At 38.5% G+C, this 22,351-nt stretch overlaps 1 protein-coding gene across 3 annotated transcripts; it reads right to left on the reverse strand.

Annotated features, from left to right (window-relative positions):
- Positions 1–1,648: 1,648 nt before the first annotated feature.
- LOC107194151 (vesicle-associated membrane protein 2) lies at positions 1,649–22,243 on the reverse strand. 3 transcript variants are annotated; one of them, XM_015583718.1, is made up of 6 exons: positions 22,129–22,243; positions 15,215–15,438; positions 13,800–13,879; positions 13,287–13,338; positions 12,178–12,220; positions 6,863–6,995 (listed from the first exon to the last, which is right to left on the reverse strand). In XM_015583718.1, coding segments are annotated over exons 1-5 (372 nt in total). In that variant the 5' UTR covers positions 22,131–22,243; the 3' UTR covers positions 6,863–6,995; positions 12,178–12,206. The 3 variants fall into 3 exon arrangements, with proteins under 3 accessions (XP_015439202.1, XP_015439204.1, XP_015439203.1); XM_015583716.1 differs by lacking the exons at positions 6,863–6,995; positions 12,178–12,220 and adding an exon at positions 1,649–2,372; XM_015583717.1 differs by lacking the exon at positions 12,178–12,220.
- Between the last annotated feature and the right edge of the window lie 108 nt (positions 22,244–22,351).

The raw sequence follows: 22,351 nt of genomic DNA on the forward strand, positions 1-22,351 counted from the left end.
AGTGACAAGGCTGCTGATCGCAAGTGATTCGATAGAAAACAATAAAACTAAGACACTATTAAACGGTCTTCACGGATATTTAAATAATCGACAGAATATTCGTGGACTGAAGTTTGAAATTTTCTTAACCCTTTCAGACTTGAATTTTCTTTTAAGAGTAAAAAAATATATTTGATTACACATTTTAACTCAGTGGACTGTTTAGATATTTTGTTTAAAAAAATTTTTCCTTTAAATTTAAAAAAAAAAGGTTTTTTTTTATTCAATTCTGAATTAAAACTATTCAGAAGATGAAAAAGTTTAAATTTATAAGAAACATATGGGTTTGCAACACACTGTATGTACCCAAAACTTTATGTGTACCAGGTCCGAAAGGGTTAAATAAATAATCGAAAAACGTATAGAAACTACGAAAGTTTTCCTATAATGTCTTTCTCAAAAGTGACTAAAAAAGGCTGTGAGGTAGTGAAGTCCACGTGCTAATCGACGGTGCGGATCACTAATCGATAGCCTATAGCTAAATTATGGTAAAAATTAGAGAGAAGGTGACTGATAACGTGTGTTCGTCTGAACCGAAGATATTCAACGCGGAAATGATCCAACAACGGCAACAACAATCAGAAATCCCGCGTGAACGTTGTATACAACGGTGAATAAAAAAAAAAAAAAAAATAAAAGTTCATGCTTGACAATTTCGCTCTTTCTCACCCACACTTTCTCTCTCATTCTCTCTCTTTCGTTCTCTCTGTCAGGGGGTCTCTGTCTCGAGTCTGCTTCGCCGCTAAATGTTATTTATAAGTCACATTATTTATATATATATATAATATATATATATATAATAATAATAGTTTAATCTTAGATCGACAATTCGTAGTAATTTATGTACATGTACACGCATATACGTAGATACACATGTTCTCCCGTCCGCTAGCGCGCGGACAATTTCATAATTTCCTTTCGCGTTCTCTCTCTCTCTCTCTCTCTCTCTCTCTCTCTCGTTCTTCTGATAACCGATTCTTCAGCTAGGGGTCAACTACGGAGGAATTACTGGCATCGAGAATCACGGTCGTAGATGATCTTGATCTACCATTAGATCGAAATAAACGTTTCAGAGGCAGGAACGACTCTCCACTACGGCCGATTTTCGATCGAAACAGAGCGGAAGTGACGGAATATTCACGTCGAGGACCTTTTCAGAGGTGAAACTTGGTCATTGGATACTGTTTCTGGGATATTTTCACAGATTCTTCGTCTTCAGGGATGTACAATAATCGGTTAGACGGTGTACGCTCTGGTAAATCTCGATTTTTTTGCAGATTGCTTCAAGGAGATTAGAATCTACCAAGGATTTTTCAAGGATTTGAATCGGTGTTCTTTCGATTTCGTTAGAAATAGGTACTGAATCTGACGAAGCACAATCTCCACTACACTCGATAACTTTGAAAAATAAAAGTATTTTAAAAATAATCATTTTCCATTCAGGGACGAATTTACAAAGACCAAATATTTAATTAAAATATATTTATAAATACTAACGACAATCCAATTAGTAGAATATCCACTTTTACTGGGGGGAAATTCCAAGTGAATATTTAATTACAGTTTCGGAATGATGCTTGAGTGAAAGAAAAAACTAAAAATATATGCCGGTATCCTTCAAGAGGTTAACTAAAAACATTTTCTCACAATTCTTTACTACCCAATTTACAAAAACCAGTAGTCATTGACGATCATCTCCCATGAAAAGGTCCGCGACATACCACCCGAAATCCCATTAACACGTTAACTGCTCAAAGGAACTAGCCCGCGTCCCTTGAGGCTTCCAGACGCATCAAGAGGACAGAAATCACGATTTACAATTGAAACTAACTCGATCGCCGGAGGATCGACGACGCAGTTAACATATTAACAATCAAACCAATGTCTCTAAATCCTCGAACGTTTATTCCACTCGCGGTTCAGAGCTCGCGATTACCCGTTCTAAATCGTGTATTTGTGTGTGTATGTGTGTGTGATCGAGAAGATATTACCTATTAGTTGCACGATTAATTGGGGACAGATGCCTCTCTCTCTGTTACGGCGGCCATTATCTTCGATCTTTTATCGTTCGTTCTCTCTGTTCGTTACTTAACATTATTCTTTACTTGGAAAATTTCGTATTGCGTTCACGGGTGGGTCGAAGTTTTACATCACGCCGTGTATACCGGTCAGTTTACCGACAAACGCTGCGGGGGCGGTCTGCGAGCCAGAGGCTCCGCCAGCGGGTGGGGCCGGGGCAGCGGGCGGAACTCCGGGCACCTGGCCAGGTATGCCAGGCGGTGGATAAGCGTACGGCGGCGGCGGCGGTGGCGCCGATTCTGGCATGAATTTCGCTGAAAAATGCAAATACGTTATGGATCAGACCTGGAGAAATTGTATTTGAAATGAAAATAAGAAATAATTTACTTCGGGAATTTTATTTTCAATACTGTGATTTGAAAATAAAAATATCGTTTTATGTGAAATACATAGTAATTTCAAATACCTAATTAATTACTTTGTTATTTTTGTATTTTAAATTTGGCTAAAGATATAGACTCTACTCGATTATCGTTCCGAACTCGGGTCCGGGCCAGGACAATAATCTGAGACGTCTTTAAGCCGTATTCAACGCGTCATTGTATATGATAGAGAATATAATTTAATCCTATCAGTGATTTTGGGGTTTTTAAAACGAGGAAAATTGGAGGATGAAGGTTCAAGGATTGGTCCGATTTCATCGGGAAAATACGAAGCTCGGATGTTTTCGTCACCGGTTCCGTGAAAGGAACAAAAGACGAGTTATGTATCTGTCTGCTTATTTGCCGATCGATGAGGAACAGTGAACGTGAGTCGAATAAAAGGAGCCACCCTTTTGGTCGACACTCTCCCGCCAATTAAACACGCTTCTCTTCGTGCGATTTGCACCTCAGGAAACGTTCCTCTGGAAATGATCGAAGGAGGGAAAACGGTGTTCGGTAAGAAACAGAAAAGAAAAGAAAGAAAAAGTAAGATTCGATATTCTTACCTCCTATTCGACTTAAGAATACACTGGGCACTTTTAAAAATGATCCTCTTCTTTGCGTTAGCCTGAAAGCCTTCGATCTAGATGATCAATATTATCTTTGATCGAGACGAATATCACTTTGGTCCCTTCGATCGGTGACATTATCACTCGATAATTGAAAATTAGATAAAAGAAATTGGATTTAAATTATGGAAGATCTAATACGAAGTCACAGAAAAAGGTATTTCTTTTCTTTTTTTTTTTTGTAACTGCCGTTTTCCTTCGTTTCTGTCGTTTGTCTCGACAAGCTGCCTTTGGATTGCTTTTGGTTTCTGACTACGCACTTGTAATTATTTATTCGACACTGTACAATGTTTGAAAGCGGTATAATTATGATCAATAATCGTCGTTAATAATTAACGGCCTCGAATCGGGTCAAGGTGTCGCAAATGACGGTACAGAGGTTTTTTGAAGAATTCGTGAAACGCTGTTCCGAACGTATTCGAAAACGTCTACGAACGATGCTTCCCATTTGGTTTTCTCTTTCGCTAAAAAGAATTGTGTCGGTTTCCTTCTTTGTGCCTGGCCTCGTGTAACGAGCACGAATTACGAATCGATTCGTGATCCGTAATGCATTGTTAAAAATTATTCGTAAATTTCTATAATAACGAAAAGAATAATTCTATACCGATTTCACTTAAGGGGTTACTATCTATCTGGATGGATAAAAAAAATCAACTTTTCCATTTTTTTAACTTCGAATGAAACATTACACGGTTGACGTCGATCTCACTTTTTTTTAAATTTCATTTTCGATTTATTAACAACGAAGGAAAAAAAGACGATTTTTTTCCATGGACATTTCATATTTTCACTTCAAAGTGTGGCCATTATGTATGAAAAGTGCAATATTGAAAATTGGAGATCGTCTTCGAAATTTCAATTATTTTCAAAATCCATTTTTGTGCCTTCAGATTTACAAAAACAAAAAAAACATGAATTGTATCAAAAGCGATATGTCGATTTGTTAATACTATTTCTTCATCAAAATTTAGCATAATATGATTAAAAAAGCTATGTATCTTTTGGGTAGAAAAACGTTTTGCGTCATTTCCACCTGATTCTTTTTGAAAACAAGTTGTTCAATTTCTGTCTTTTTCGTCCCTCGAGGTAGAAGTAACCCCTTTTTTTTTTGCGTTATCGAATCGATATTCCATCGAATTATACGCTTTGTCCATTTTTTTTTCTTCTTAAGAATCGTTTGATTCGGTACACGGAGAGGGGGACTCGATAAGAAACGAAAAAAAAAAACGAAACGAATCCGTGAAACAAAAACCACCAGCTACTTTCTGCCTGAAAAAAAAAATCACGGTTCTCTCGAACATCCGTTCCCGTAAATCGGTTCCATGCTGAACACGGGCGACGAGTATACACTTCGGGGATAACATTTCTCCACCGTGGGATCGTGTAAAAGATATCAGAAAACGATCTCGCGGTGTTGATTTCTCTAAAATCCGCGAAACGATCGACGGAATTTGATTCGTGAGACACCGAGGATCTCTGACTTTTCCGAGTCTCTTCAACCTCAAAGAAACACAGATTCCGCGAGAAATCTGATATTTTCCGCGATATTTTCTACACGTTCCACGGTCCCGTGGATCGCCAACCGAAATGATCCACGGCGATCGAACTCGATCGCTCCCGTCCAACGCCACACGTTCTCACTCGTTCCTCCCGCGCTATTTATTATCGTTATTGTTGTTATTTATTATCGTAATTATTCTTATTCACGTTATTATTAGCATCATCATCGTTATCATTAGTATTATTAATATTATTAACATGTATACATAACATCTGTAGATAATTCTTCAAGCCTTAAAACGAACCTATATAGTCGCCTATGTGGCGTCTCTCACCCTCTCTCTCTCTTTTCCCTTCGATTTCGTTCTCATTCTTTTCTCGCTCGTAACATATTTTTTATCTCCATTAATTTTCTCGTTCGTTTGTTGAATTTATTTTTGGTATATACGCGATTTTCTCGTGTCGTCGCACAGGTTGCTTGAGAAAAAAAAAAAACGCTCTGGTTACGTCGTTTTCGACGAAGGCAGGCCGGGACCTAAAACTTCATTTTTTCTCCTCTTCGAATATAAGTATATGTTTCCGTCGACTGAAGGGAAAGACGCGATAGAACAAAGGATAACACACACTCTCTCTTTCGATCGTTTCTTTCTCTCTCTCCCGTTCATTCACACGTCTCGCTGTTCCTTATCGCCTCGAGTCTCAGTTTAATCAGCGGTGCTTTGTCGTAATCGAACGAACGTGAAGGAGAAAAATGTTATTATTTACAGCACGAGATGTCACACATGCGTCCACGTGTCGCGAGACGAGATCGCAGCGATCCAGAGGCAATAGTTTCAGCGCCCGTTTCAAGCGTTAATATACAGGGTATTAAGAAAAATCTGGGACACTTTGAAAACGAAGCCCCGAACGCAATTTTGACATTCTTAATTTTCATCTCGATCATATCCTGCGAAAGTGTCCCCTATTTTTTCTGGAAAACAATACTCTCAGCGATCAGGAAAATGGTAGATCCTCGAATCCAAGGTTTACCTATCGAAGATGACCGAGATAGATTTCTTTTATAGCTCATATAGATTATTTTAAACTTCAGCAACAATATATCCTTAAAATCGTAATTTTTTTCTGGGAAAAAATTTTTTCAATTATCCTGAGATTCCACTCGCAAATCTCGATCCTGGATCGCAGGCCGTTCCCCCGTCTCGCGGCTCAAAGCACACACGATTGTTTATAAAGTAAACGTCGATATACATTTATACACGCATTTTATTTATCGTTATTCGGCACTTCATCACGGCGGGAAAAGTGGGGGAGGAGTTACAACGAGAAAACACTGCTACCGATCACGATTCTGCCTTCGTTGAAAAGGATCGAAAATTCTGGCTTGCATATTTTTTTTCTTTATTATTATTTCACGGACACCCTGTGTATCGCGATCTCTCGCTGTTATCCATCCCGATCTCGTTTATTAGCGTTTCTGTAAACACTGGCCGTTGCGTTCGATTTTTCTCTCTTTACATTCCGCGTGGGATCAATTGAACGGATCGTGGACGAAGGAAGGCAAGCATTCCTCGCGATTTAATTCAGTTCCTCTATCTATCACATAAATAAACAAATCACGTTCTATCGTTTACCACACCATACAAAACTGCACAGCTTTTTAACCGACATTGATTAATGATTATTCCAAACGAGCCTGGAAATTCGCGGATTCGAGCCAGCCTTCGTCCATTCGCCTGTGTCCATTTCCCATCGAACACCGAAACCGATCGTTTCCACACAAGAATCGATCGAGATCCGTAACAAAGAACCTATAATCGTCTTCTTTCCTCTATAGTTCCCTCGACGGAGTCCTTCCACCATCTCCACTTTTTCCAACGATCACCTAGATTCGTTCGATTTTTCTATCGAAGTTTCGAAGATCGATGACGATCTTCATCCAATTTCCTTTCGAGAACCCATCGATGGACGCTTCGTCGATGGTCCCATCGTTGTTGTTCTCCATTCCGTTCGTCTTCCTTCCGATTCCTTTCGATATAAACTACCTCGATTGTTGCTTAGTTTTTCTTTTTCTTATTTCCCGTTTTTCTTAACACACGTCGATCGACTTCTCCCACGCCCCCGATTTCACTTCCTGTTCTCCACGTCTCTTTCTCTCTCTTTTGGCTGGCTAACCGCGTGGTGTTGCTTGTGTTTATTTTGTTGCTGCCTGTGTTTTTTTATTCGGTTGATTTTTTGTTTTGTTCTTTGTTTTTTTTTTTTTTTTTTTTTTTTTTTTTTTTTTTTTTTTTTTGGGTTTTTTGTTTGTTTTTGGTTGGTTGTCTCGGGGCTTAATTTTCGTTACTCACGTGTTCAGTATTTTGCGAGTCGCTGCCGCCGGTGGCTATCGCTGAAAAGAACAACACAGCCGAGTTTTGGTACCGTCCCCGTTTTTTTAATTTTTGTTTTTGTTCGTCTGGACCGTCTTCATGGTTTTTTTTTGGTCAGCGATTCTTTCTTTTTTCGCCCCACCCCTCCGAAGGGTTTAAGCCCACCCCGTATCTTTTCTCGCGGTTCGATCGCATGCAGAATCGTGGATTCAAGTCTTTTGTGGACGGGGATCGGGGCCAAAGGTCGATCGTGTACTCGAGATTTTTTTAAAATTAATTCTTGATAGAACAAACAATCGCGTCAAATTATTGTGATAATAAAACAATCTATGATTCGTCGCTCGAGTTCTTAATTGTTCTAAACAAGTAATTAAAGAAGGTTAATATTGATTTATGTTAATAACTTTTATGTATAATGTTCATTTACTGTTGCATTCACCCTATGTCCTAAAATGAATTCTTCCAGTGTAAAATTAATTTTTATGTTTACGAGCGTTCCTTGTATTGTAAAATTCCAATTAATTATTATTAATTGAGTCGTTACAATCATAACCTTGAATGATAAATCAATTTTGGAAGAATCTCTGTAGATCAGAAAAATGGGGAAGAAAATTGTGTAAACTAGTAGATCGAGACGTTCCTAGTCAGACACGGCTAAATATCGACGTAGACCACGAATGATCTGAACGATCACCGATCCTCGATCATCGTCCACAATTCCGAAACTTATTCTACGTACACATAAGTATCACATATAAATTTCACATGTAACTCGAAACTGATCGCATGCAGCCTACGTAATATACAATAAACACATCCACTAGTTCGCGCTACAGCCGTTAAACAATGATAAACATCCGCTAACTCTAAACATCGAAACGCTCGCCATAGAGGAACAAACGTGTCGCAATTCTTGCACACAAAAATATGACACAACTCGAGAAACGTATTTATCATTATAGGAGAAAATTTTCAAAAACATTGTTCGACCTATCAACGAAAGTGTAATATAACTTTTAGGCTAATTCGTTATTTCTACTGTTTGGAGCGAGACTGTGGATTGGTTACTATACATTTTGATGTTTTCTTTGAGAAACTAAGGATTTCGAGTTGTGTTACTTTTGCAGCTTGGTACAGTAAATTCTGGATGAGTGTTCGAAGTCTCCTCGGTACTCACTTTTTAATGAGGTTTAGCATAGTAATAGAGCTCGGAGGTTTGAAGCGAATGGTGTCTGTTTCAGCTGCGAATGACCGTTAGTTTATGAAATATTTAATGCTCAGCGTTGAGGAGCCTTTGGACAATAATCGAGGATTTACTGTATCTTATCTACACGGGGCACATGTCTATCTATCGGGGAGTATGTCTTGCAAGTTACACGTTTATCTTTGAACACGATCAACCGGAAGCCTCGAAAGTGGGCCATTTAACACGTTCAACATCGTCAAAGGCTGGGGAATCCTGGATTTTTCTTTTTGCTCAAAGATCACGTGAATCAGTTAGGTTATTCTCGTTTCTTCGTTTCGGCGGATCGAATCACGTTTCTTATTTCATTCAGACGAAATTTCGATAATTGGCGAAGCACTGACACAAGACAACTTTGTTATAATAAATATATTAACTCTATAGAAAGATCAGGCAATTTTCGTTCGAGCACCTTAAATATCTCGCATCCTGTCGATTTGTAGGAAATTAATTTTAATAAATGCTCAAAGTGATGCCCATCAACATCGATATATTTTTGCATTAATTCCTCTATCCTAATTATTTTAAATAGCTCGATGACCTTGAAATTTTCGAAGGATCGGAGAGGTTGTCTCGATGTTGAACGTGTTACACGTCTGTTCTAGCGAGCGCAAACGAGACCCTTCGATCTATTGAACGTGGTAAGCACCGATAACGATTTCTTGCATGCTTTTCGGGGGGATCGGTTCAAGCGAGGATTGGCCATGCGTTGTAGTGGAAGATCGTCCCAGAAAATTATATTGTCGAAGCCGATATCTCGTTTGTATATTTATATATCATTGTAATTGTATATTCTGAAACGGTGTTTTGAGTCTCGAAAGAGAGAGAGAGAGAGAGAGAGAGAGAGAGAGAAAGAGAGGGGGGAGATCGATACGGGAGAGGGCGTGAATAAGAAAGAAGTCTCATGCTGTATGCAGAAAAAAAGTTCAGACCCTACGCGCAGAATTTGTCTCCCTCGAAGAAATATATTCTGAGAGATTTCATTTCCGGTTCGATTCAATTCTGATTCAATTCTGCGCACAGGGAACGATGGTGAAGAATTCAACTTGGAACCTGCATGGTGTCCTCGAGCGTCAAGGAGGAAGTATTATGTTGTAGATACTGGACGTCGAAACCGAAATACTTAAAATGTTTTTAGGCACTTTTTATGTTCGATTAGGGATTCGTTGCAGCTAGAATGGTGTCTATTGGAATATTAGAATGATTAAATATTACAATATTACAATATCAATATATCGGAATATTAGAGAATCAGAATATCAGAATATGAGTATATCAGAATGGTGTCTTTATGGTGATAGTAAACTATTTCAGTTAAAAGTATGTAATTTCAATTGAACCAAATAATAATTGACTCAGCTCAAATCGAATGAATATGAATCGATATGTTCTGATAGTACCAAAGTCAGAAAAAGTGATCGATGTCACTAATTATAACATACATGCTATTTCCTTGCCTAGGATATTTTCACAGAAATTAGAAAAAGTTACAATATATTTTATCACTTTCTCTCCAAAGTACATGTCACTGATGATAATTACTTCGGTTTCGACTGGTCCCGCGTGGAAGTAAGAAAAATATTATAGAAAAAGTTGAGAAAAATATTAGGGTGGGGGGGGGGGGTGGTACCAAATGGGAAACAGTAAAAGTATGTTGCTTACCGTACCGAAGAGAACAATGGAGGTAGGGGTGTTAAACAAAAGACACGTTTGTTACAGAGACCTCTGATACCGATGTCTGTTACTGTTGTTGTTATTTGTTGATGTTGTAATTGTTGTTCTTAACTGTTGTAACGTAGGATGGGTGGTGTTTGTTAAAAATGGTCGTTGTGCTGGTGTCCATTCTTTATTTATTTATTTTTCGTGTTTTCATTTCTCGGTGGTGTTCGATCGGTTCTCATTCACTACACGTTTCCATTTCTTCGTTTATCCGTTTCATTATTATTTCTCTCTGTTAATTCTCCCGTCACAGTGGGTTCCGTTCACTGTCTATTTACATTTCGTGAACCACCAAAAAATTGAAAATCACTGGCTGGGACTAACTTCGACGGGGGTTCAGGGGGGAGGGTAAGAAAAAACAGGATACCACCAAAAAATTGTATACAGACAGACACATAACAGTCAATTACGTGGCGAGGGGGTGGTGGTGAGTGGTAGTGTGGTTTTTTTGGAGAATTTATGTTACGTGGCTGAGAGAAATTTAAAATAAAAAATAAAATAAAACAATTAATTATATTTTCAATTAAATTATTTACTGACAAAAAATTGTCTTTTTTTCCACGGGTTTTCTCGCTTGGAAACGCTGAATCGGTTCCAACGAGAGCACTTGTACGCATTTTCCTTTCGATTAACTTCCACGCTTCCTGCGAGGATTCTTCTCTACAAATATTATATCTCATTGTTTCCTTTAAGTCACTCGAGATTCTTGTAAAGTCAACGGAAATATTGTCGAAGAGGCTTCGATCGAAATGCTAGAATCGGTGCAAAGAAGCGAAAGACTCGTTATAATATTGTTCCCGAGAGGCTCATCGTTTTTGTTGAATTGGTATTATACAATTCAGATCGATACGAGTATTCGTAAAAAAAAAAACTTAAGGTCTGATCATTCATACAAGTATGATGATTCAAATTCGAGAAATAATTGAGACACTCTGTATAATTTTCTATTTATTTTTATGGTAAATTGCATCGATTCTAGGCATTTGAATTCCCTCAATTGGCGAAGCCTCTCTTCTGTTTGTTGATGTCTTGTAGTGTCGCTGTCTGTTTGATCGTGTCTTGCTCTGGGCTCCACGTCGATCTCGCAGCTCGTCGAGGATTCACGAATCACCGATATTTTTTTTTTCTTTAAACCGTCAGCTTTTTCTTTTCTTATTCTTTGTTTCACACCAGCGATCCTCGATTGCCAATTAGATCGGTGATTCGTGAATTCACGACGAGCCACGAAGCAATTGGGGTATCGGTTTTGTATAAAGGGCTGAATAGAATTACAGATAGCGACAGATACACATCAGCAAGTACCTATTACAGGCAGACAGTCGTATGTAACATCGACGGGTAAGCGTGAATCTCGTGGGGATCTCACTCGTTCTCTGATGTATTCGTTTCTTCCTTCTTTCTGATCGAAATTAGGGTGCGTTTCGTTCATTTGGATGGTCGATTTTATCGTGAATTTATTTTACCTTCTTCAGGGTAACATTTCCTATTTAAGGTATGATCATTTCTGATGATTTTCTCGAAATATAATTTATTATCAGCGCTCCTGTATATCGGCAATAATTTGGTTAAATGAATTGGAGAAGGATTTTCTATTAATAATGCCACGTTAGAACGATTTTACACATTATATTTCACACTACCCTTTATTATTTTATCCTGTATAATTTTACACTTATTTTTTTTACACATTACAGGATCTAATAATCATTCAGATATCAATAGAAATTTTAAGAAATTAAATTTTCCCTCATATTCCTCAATTGAAGATATAGGATTTACATTACTATTATTAAATTTGTTTCCTTCAGTTAGTATAAATCCTTATATATTAAGTGATCCAGGTAATTTTATTATAGCAATCCCCATATAGTCACCCCTGAACAAAATAAAACCATAATGATCTTTTCCATTTTCATACACTACTTTACAAATTATCCCAAATAAATTAGGTGGAGTAATTAGAATATTAATATCAATTTTATTATTTTCAAAGAGCGACGATCATTTACGTTTTCATTCTCCATTCTGTAAGCTTTCAAGAGGAAGAAAACCATATCATCGTGACGACAGAGATTCTCACGAAATTTCAAACACTTGCATTTAGTGGGTAGTGGTGGGGGTAAGTTGAATTCAGGGGAAATTCTCAGGGTTTATTTTAATATATAGAGAGACAGAGATAGAGACAACAGTAACACGCAGTGTCGGCAGTTGCGTTGCTTTCTACATTCAGACTCACTCACACACAAATTTCTTCCACCAACCAGCGCGTCTACATGAATTTCGCTAGACGGGAAAAGAGAAACACATAGAGTTCACACGTTATATATGATGTGGTGTCAGTCAGTGAGAAATTAATCGCGGTATTTTTCTTTTATTATTATCGTCGAGGCGGTTCTCTTCTGTTGGAAATAGTTGGAGGTAACAAACTGCTTCAAAAGTGTTTGATTTAAATGTCTGACGAGGAGTTTGGATAGGTCAAGTCTAGTTTGATCATGGCGGTCAAACTGAAGGTCGGTTTCGAACAGTCTGATACGAGATTGAAGACTTTTATGCAAATAAAAATTTTGTCCGGATACGTTTGAAGTTTGGAATGTTATCGGATTGTTTGGAGTTTGAATTTTTATCAGACTGTTCGAAAGTGACCTTCAGTTTGAAATCTTGATCATGACCAAACTCGGCTTGAACTGTTTAAACTTGTCGTCGGATGTTTAAACGCATTTGGAGCGGATTGATTACCGATCACTAGTTGAAACAGTTGAGCCAGGGTGCAAGCCGATTGGCGACACTTCCATCAAGAACGTCGACGTTCAAACGCGTCGTGCAAAGCACAATTTCTTATTTTTTTTCTTTTGATCACAGGGACCATTTCTCGACACGGAAAAATATGGAGTGACAGTGGACGATAAGGCCTGAACGACCGCTTCATTCACGGAAAATATTAATTTATTACTAATAATATTGAAATAATTTTTCTAATGGAAAAGTAATTTCTAAATGGAATAATAATTTTTCTAATGAAAAAATAAATTCTAATGGAAAAATAATTTCTAAATACTGCAGATCCGATAATGATTGTTTATCAGAGATGAATAATAAATGAACAAGTCCAACAGAAAAATGTTACTGTAAAACAGTACCAAAAATGGTACCGTTGAATTTATACACGAATCGAGATCTATTGTAGTTCATTTCGGATTGTCGTGGTCTGAATCGGTCGTTCGAAATCTCTGGCAGGGTGTCATCGAATAATGACACAGACACATAGAACACTTAAGACAATGACGATTAATTGGCAGTGTCATTAGCTTTACCGAAAAGTGTTATCGACGCAGGTCTATGGGTTACTCACCGACGATAATGGCCAACACGATTAGCGCGATGACGCCCATAATGATCATCATCTGTGAAGAAAAAGAGAAGAGAATTATTAATATCGCGAATCGATAATTCTAGTTCAGGAATCTTCGACGAAGTTGAAACATGCTTCCAATTTTGCAACCTTATCATTAGTATTGGTCTAAGTGGAGTTTGTTAATAAATGATGAATATAAAGGTTAATTAAAAAATACTGCTACATGAATTTCATATTCTGAAAATCAATATCTATTTCGAAACAATTCCTTTTTATGAAGGAATTTTGTTTTAAATATAAAACGTTTATAATTGACATATGTGATATAGTTCAGTAAGCATTTCTTAAGGACTCTTTAAAATGACTGAAGAAAAATTGCACATAAAACGTCGCGTAAAAAAATTGCATACAAAATATTGGTCCTCGATGGATTAAGCATTACATTTGAATTTTTGTTTTATTATAGCTAGGAGACACTCGAAATAATTACCATAGAATCAATCGTCTCACCTTCAGATTTTGTAGCCAGAACTTCCTCTTCAGTTTTCCCGCCTGTTGTTCAAATTGTGACGCTCCCTGTTGAAGCGCATCTGGAAAGAATTAAATCACGATGTATCAGTTTCGAAATTCTTTCCACTTTAAATTAATAGATTTATTTTTTAGGACTTTAAAATAAATTTAAATAACGAGCAGTTAAAACGATAAACTTTTTCATTTTGGAAGCAACAACTTAGTGTCGAAACTTTTAAATAAGTTCTGATTTTAACAGAAATTACTCGTAATATATTTAAGAACAATTAAATCGTAGATTTCCGATTCGAAGAATTGCATTATTTGAAGACTGGGGTCTCTCGGTGCAAGTCACGAAACGCCCACGATGTCGGCCGCCTTTTGTAATGAAGGAACAAAATGGGAGGGACAATTACGACGACGACGACGACACGGTACTTCCCTAACGAGTTCCAACATCCCACGAGATTGCATTGTGCGTTTCTTCAGAGAGGCGAGCGGGTCACATTCGAAGTCAGCTTGAGAAAGATTCTTTGTATCATCGCGAGGATCAATAGAAGCTCAAAAGATTATATTAATCAGTCATCTAAAGCCTTGTTTTCTCCGATGAAAAATTTAAGGGGGAACATCACTGTGATAACCAGGAAAATAAGCTCTTTTAAAGAATATTTTTTTATTACCTAGTTTTAGTACAATGTCTTCAGAGATTAAAAAAAAACATGCATAAATTTTAATATACGATTAGTCTTCTAGATCCTTTACAAAAAATATAGGACGCTGGCGGAATGTGTAATTTCGGAACAACAAATATAAAATCTAATGTAACTTATAAATTTTTATAACCTAGAGTAGTTTCCGTTACACGTACGGATTTTGAAAAAAAAATTTTTGTGAAAATTTCGTTTCTTCAGAAATATCCGTAGGATTGCAAAATTGCTTAAGGAAATTGTTAGTTAAATTCTACTTCTACGTCATTCTTTCCAACGTTTAGTTGGAGTGGGGCCGTAGTGAAACTCAGGGAATGGTCAGACTGCAGGGGAAAAGGATCGTCAGCGGTCAGACACAGGTAACACCCGCCATCGATTCGCGGAGGGTCACAAAGTGAATCGATATCACGAACGTACTTTAACGGCAATTGATACTGAAATTTCGGTTTTTCCAAATGTGAATTTTTATATGCTTGTAATGCTTCTACTTACTGATCTTAAAAACATTATAAAATAATGACCTCCAATTCGATGTGTTTTGCGTCAAACATGCAAAACATTATTTTCCAAAAGTTCTTAAAAATGTATCCCCCGCTATAAGGCATAGAGAACAACAAATAATCGTCACCCAAAAAAAGCCCATGTCAAAGCAATAATATTAAAAAATAATTATTAAAAAATTTCGTATCCCATCGATCGATCCCTCACCTGCTCGATCGTCCAGCTCGGACAGCTTCTGATCACGCTCCAGGACCTTCTCGACGTTTGTTTTCATGATGTCGACGACCTCGTCAACCTGCGCCTGCGTCGCCTGCAGCCGTTTCTGCGCCGCGGTCTGTTGAGGCGTTCTTGGTCCCCCGACGATCTCACCGGAAGCCGCGCCTGGTGCCGCGCCTGCAGCAGCATCCGGTGCTAGACCGCCCTCGGTGGCCCTGGAAAACAACAGAGATCATCGTGGTAACGTCCTGGAATCGTATTTCCGTTCGGGGAAATGAAAACTTTTCACGATATCAAATCCGATCCGTCGTTCATTTCTTCTTGATCTATACAGCGTGGTATGTAACTGGGTGGTACATCCGTTAGGGTGTGATTCTATGTGAAAAAATAAGTCGAAAATATAGAATACAATTTTTTTATTCGAGACTTCGTTTTCGAGAAATTCGACTTTGAAGATTTGTCGGATATCTACAATTCCCAAGAGTAATCGTAGTAGGAATTTCGAAAGATTTTCACTGAATATTTAATCCTTTATTGATCCAGAATGCAAATGGATTTTTTTTCTTCCATCGTCAGTGGTCCAATCCCTGGTAGAAGGGAATTTGAACGGTGAATAGGAGGAAATGCAGTCGCATAATGGCCACCCGCGATGCATACGTTGGAAGGAGGATTAAAAGCGAATGGGAAATCTTCGAGCGAGTTTCCACGAGGAGATTTCCGTAAGCATCCATTCAACGCTGGTTCGAACCTCAGGGACGACTAATCTGATCGCTCCTCACCTTTTTTCTTTGCTTCCCTCGTTTCGATCCACTCGCCAGACGAATTCCGTTTTTCCTACGTGGAGAATGTCGACGGAAATTCGTTACCGATAGGGATCGTCGTCTTGGAATCGTGAAAAGAATTTTTTCAATCTTGTCTAACTTATTCAGGGACATTCTACTTAGACAGAACGATGAAATATTCCATATAAAATGTACACATGAAAGATTCTTTGCGTAGAAAGTATCATTAGATCGTAGGTAATTTCCTTTGGTAAGAAAATTGTTAGCTAATACCGATCCAACGTTGTCTGACTTATTCAGGGATATTCTACTTGCCAAAACAATAATCTTAATAAAATCTGGTTTGACTTGTCCAGAAACAATCTACTTAGGGAAGTTTCCAAAAATAAGTTCCTATGCCAAACGAAATTTAAATACGAAAACTTCATCCCAATTAAATACCATTCCACTTATATCACAATTAATCTCAATCCAATCTGGTCTGACTTGTACAGGAACAATCTACTTACAGTAAGTTCACTGCCCTAGACTATACGAAATTTGAACACGAAGAATTCATCCCAATCAAGTGCCACTCCATTACCCACAACCCATCTGTTCGAAGTAACACCTTGCTCAGGAATAATCCCCCACTATCCAACTTCTCTAAGAACCCTCAACCCACGGAAGATAGATTAACTCTACCGTGCCAAGGTAAATAATCTCCTCTCGATCCAAATTTCACATCCGAGCCTTCACAAATAACCCACAGTAAGATTCCTCGATAAAATTCTCAGTGTTCAGTTGGCATAGTATCTACCAATATATTTTATTCTTGTGAAAACGTAACGTTTTTTTCTTTCTTCTTTTAATACATTTAATTATAAAAAATAGTCAATAGTAATCCAGTAATGGTACACTAGGAAATCAATCAGAATATAATAGGATATAACTGAAGCAGGATAAATAGGTAAAATAATAATTGTAAAGTGTGAAAATAGGAACGCAGGAAAATCGGAAAATGGGGAAAATAGGAAAATAGAAAAAATAGGAAAATAGGAAATTAGGAAAATTGGTAGAACTTTGTGATACAAATACATAAATGCTTTTACATATCCTATATCATCACAGCTTCCAATTAATATGCCTCAAAGTATAATATAGAATAACGCATAATTCTTCGAGCATAGAATTTAGAATTGAATTTCTTCGGAAGCACACGGTAGCACACGAGTTGCCTCTTTATCCTTGGCATCGTCGTGTTATTGATTTAACGTGAGTCCGCCCACGTGAAAGACTGGGCCGTTAATGGCCCCGGGGAAGATTCATTTCTCGCGTGGGACCGCGAGAGCGTCGAAAGCATCGCGAAAATCGAGCCTGGACCGGCAGCTTCCGTCCTCCCCCCAGAAGTTACGTGTACCCATGGTGACTGGTTGCACTGCTGCCCACCGGTAGGAGCGGTCGAACGAAAGGGCAGAGTTCGTGACACGGTTCCGGTAAAAGCTGCGGGGCCGACGACGAAAATTGCGTATTGTCTTCCGTCGATGCTCGAAATACCGGAAAGGTTACTTTGTTGAAGAGTGGGGGCAGATCTCGAGTTATGAGGATGATGATCGGAACAGTAAGTTGATTGATTTCTTAATATACGGGTATAGTGGTCCACGCAATTGTTTCAGAATAACAAAATAAATATACATTTTTTTTTTCTACCACAAGTCGTAATTTTAATCAACTGTTAATGGGTTAAGCGAACAATTAATTGCAGTATAACGCGTACGAAGATTTCTTGATAATTCCACGGTTCATGATTTACCTGATAAATTCAGATCGACACCGGAGACTGGGCGGCGTCACGTTGGGAAATGTTATAGAAACGTGAGTTGGCGACGTGACGCCAACGCAAGACTTTCATGATAATTAAACGAACGACGTCGTTGTTTCAGGGAAAGGTCTTAACCTGCGGGGGGAAAGGTCAGCCGTATTTACGTATGAAATATCTGTCGGCCAGGTGAATCAAATATACCGTTCCGAGTTGATATTAACCTTTCGTTTCCCAGAAACTTCTACCATCGAAAGACAGTCGACATTGAAAGTTTTTCTTCTTGGAAGAGAAGGGAGCGTCTATGGGGAAAAAAAGTCTGGTTCATCGATTCAACGAACTTTCGACATTTTTACTTCCTAACGAGCTTTTTAACAGGTTCATTATCGAGATATTATCCAATAGTATACAGGGTGAGTCACCTAACGTTTGCACCTCAAATATCGTTGTTGTTTTTGAAGATACGTCAAATGTCTTAAGAACAATGTTGAATGGTTCAATGGGGCCCACACAATGTCAAAACATTTTGGTTTTTATGTCATTTTTTTTAAAGATATCAAGGTTACCTTAACTTTTTGGAATGGAACCATTCTTCTTTCCGTGACCTTGAATGACCTTGATTAATTATAGTCACTGAATTTCTAATGAAAGGGACTATCATTGTAGGCGTTTGAAAAAGCCTGCTACAGGAAATTTCCATTCTCTTCTTTCTTTTTTTTTCTTCTTTTTTAAAGGCAACTAGGAGAGTGGTTCACCTGGTACCGAGCCTTTACGCGTTCAATCGGCTTATATAATCGGATTAATATATCGATCGAGAGGGCTGGCCGGCCGGTTATCGTCGTTATTCAATTACGTATCGAAGCGAACGCGAAAGAGAAATGCTCACTGGAGAGATGGTTTGTTTATTAATCGAGGGATATGAGGCGGATCGTGCTCGACCAGAACGCATTCAATTTGTAATCGAACGTAGGAAATAGAGAGGGATAAGTAATCGAAGCGATATAATTATGGCAAATTAAATATTAATTCCAGTGGTACCTACAGTGGATAGGGGCAATTTTGGATGTGGTCACAGTTTTGTCATTCTGTTTTTTGACATTTGTCACGTACAAGGTCCACAGTTTATTATAATGTCTTCAATTTCAATCGAAAATCGCATAAAAATAATTAAAATCCATTATGAAAATGATGGATCTGTGAAAACTACATATCGCAAAATTTTTTAATCAATGAATTTTATACTTCGGTGGAAACGAGACAAAGCAAGTAATGGTATCATTAATTGTAGACTATAGTATACTCGAATTAAAAACTATAGTGCTCGAAATGGACGGAATACAAATATCAGTAACAAAAGTTACAAAGAATGTAGACAATACCGATGGAAACGATGAAAATTAGTTAAGGCACAAAAGTTGGCAAAGTCGGCGAAGAAAAAATCGACAGCCTTTTAACGTACCAGAACAAACTCTTCTTCGAGTATCGATTCCAGACAGCACTCACGTGCAGCCCGCATACGGAGGAACTTTATCGGAGGTTTAAAAATGGGTCGGTCTCATTTAAAAAATATTCACATACAAGCGTTCTAATATTAGAATCGTTGGAGATCCTGTTACGTTGACCGTACGGTCGTTGAAAATATTTTGTTGCACAGCATATTTTATTTAACGGGAAAGTTTAGTTGTTTTTGCGCAGGTTTATGCAAAAGCTCCCATCAAATCGACATATTCTGAAATTTTCTGCTCTGTTAATCTAGAAAATTGTTCAGATATTCAGTTAGGCTTTGTTCCAAGCGAATTTTTTACAAGGGTTATTTTACTTAGATGTATAATATTATTTATAATAATTTATCGATTGACTATAATTAACTACTTCCCTTTATTTCGAATTGTACCTGAAGATCGTCTGACTAAAACAGAATCGATCTACTTGGATAGAATTCTCGACTAATTTTGGTAACATTGGGTTACAACTTGGTTGGATACAATAATTTCGGCAAAATTTTTGCAAATTCTTTAGCAATAAAACATTATTGTTTCTCAATTTTCATTTTTTCTACACGGGTATGAAATAATTAATTTGACAGAATGTTCCAACGTAGATTTATGATTTCAGCAGTAACTATGAATGGCTGACCAAATTAGGAATAATCTACTTGCATGGTATCGCAAGACCATCGTGCTAAATCCATTTCATTAAAGGTCAACTGTTTGGTAATTGAACTTTGTCCGACTAATTCCAGGACAATCTACTTTTGGTTGGTACTTATTTCAGCCATTTTTCCTTTTAAAATGGTACAAGTTCATTTTTCCTTATCACGAAATATTTAATGCTTCCGCTCTATTTAAAAATATTGTTAAATTAATACACAGCCTGGTTGCTCGAATGACTATTTGACCAAATAAGATTTCGTCTGACCAATTCGGGGACATACTACTAGCGAAAAATTTTTGGGCAGTACAACTTTCCATCGGCACAAGCCGTGAAACATTGCTGCAAATGTACACGGCATTGATTATCTAAATATAGAAACAGCGAGTAGGGACGTACAGTCCGGTGTGTTTCGCAATTGATTGCCACCGGTGGGTACGCGTGTGTGTGTGTATGTCCGTAATTAAGCCACCGCGATTCCGCCGACTCGAAAAATATGTTAACGTTCCTGTCCTACTGAGATAACATTGATTTGATTTTATATGTACGACCATTGATGTTCCTTGCTTGTTGTCATTGAGAAAAAATCATCGAAACCTAGACTACCCTCGCAATGATCGCGTGTCGAGGAAACAAGGAAACGTATTAAAATTGTGTAGTACAATATTAACGGAATCCTTCTGTGATTTCGGCCACAGGAACTACGAAATTATTACTAATTATTTCCAAAGAAAAATCGTTTAACGAATCGAAATATAATCAGAAATTGCGAAGCATAATCGCGGATATAGTACAGCTTCCAGAGGATACCAATGCGATTCTCGTCAGATTTAAATCGCAAAACCACAATTTTTCAAGAATCGCTTTCAAAGAAAGCATCCGAAGAAGCCTGAAGACCTCGAAAGTATGGAAGTACGATCAACGGAATACTTTTTCTCGAACTCGAGGATCGTTCCTTCTTGAGGAACGATCGAGGATACAATAAAGATTCCAGAGGACAACAATACGATTCTCTAGATTCAAATCACAGAAATACAAGTATTCAGGAATTACTTCCAAAGAACCAATCCAAATTCCCAAAGAAAACAAAATCCAAGATCCAAAGTACTTCGAAAATACAGCACCACGATCGATGGAATATTTTTTCTTGAACTCGAGGATCGATTGCCCAATCCGTGGCTGTTCCCCTATTGTTCGCTATCGTTCGATCGTGAAAAGGGGAGGGGGGGGGTGCACATCTAGGGCCCCCAGGAATTCAATCGTACGCAATTTCATCGTCCGAACGAAATCGCCTCGGTGGTTCGCTTTAAGCTTCGCTGCACTTTATTGGCGATTCTGTCGTGTGTCGCGGACTGGCTGTGTAAAAGGGGAATCGATTGGCGACAAAGGCCTAGGAAATTGCGTCTTAAAATCCGCCAGCTTCGATCTCAACCGACACGAATGGCTCCTCGAACAAACGTCGAGACCCAGTTCACGATCGAACAGAAAACGTTCAACCTCAGATAATCGAAATATATTCCAAATATTCACCGTGACACATTCTTATTCAACGTTCGAAACGAATATAACTGGATTTCACGTTCGAATATCAAAAATAAAAATCCCACCAGCTGAAAGCTCATTTCCGAAACTAGCGATTCCCCTATTTCCTGCTACCCTCCGGGCACAAAAAGGTTTCACCCTGTTCATTCCTCCCATCGAACACTTTTCCAAATTTTCCATCAAATAGCCCCTTCCTACGAGACAGTTCATGGAACCGGTACAACTTCCGAGATTTCACGCGGGCAACAAAATCAAGGGCCATGATTAAATCCACAAGTTGCGTGCAAAACCACTGAATCCATCGTGAGTCCTCCGAAGTCCATCCGCGAAAATTCCCTTCCCACTGACACACATTCGAGGGCACCGTTCAACGAGCTGGCCGTTCGAACGAATCCCTTCCCCTTTCCCTCGAGTTACGAAACATTCGTAAGAATTTTCAATTTTAAGTAACCGGCGTTCAATTGGGTCTGCTCGGAGCCACGGAACAATCTAGACCCGTCGGACGTTCCATCGTTCTCGGACCGATACACCTGGGACGATTCTATCGAATCCCGTTCGTCCTACCGTCAACGATCCATCGTTTCCTCCAATATTACGCGGTCACTCGCGCGAATACATCGGTTCTTACTCACATGTTCGGTTCGTCGCTCGCTTCTGCTTTCCCCTCGGAGCTAATACAGCTTTTAATTCCCGCTGGCCTGGCAACCCCGTCGGACGACCGCGTACTTTTCACGAGCGACTGTCAGCGACTAGACGGCCGCGGTATTGATAAAATTTCCAGCGGGCGCCGCCGCGCGATATCGCCGCCGTCGCGCGCCCAACGATATCTCGATCGACCTCGAACGGCTTTGAAAC

This window comes from Dufourea novaeangliae, unplaced genomic scaffold (genome assembly GCF_001272555.1).
Source record: "Dufourea novaeangliae isolate 0120121106 unplaced genomic scaffold, ASM127255v1 scaffold21, whole genome shotgun sequence".
NCBI lineage: Eukaryota > Metazoa > Arthropoda > Insecta > Hymenoptera > Halictidae > Dufourea > Dufourea novaeangliae.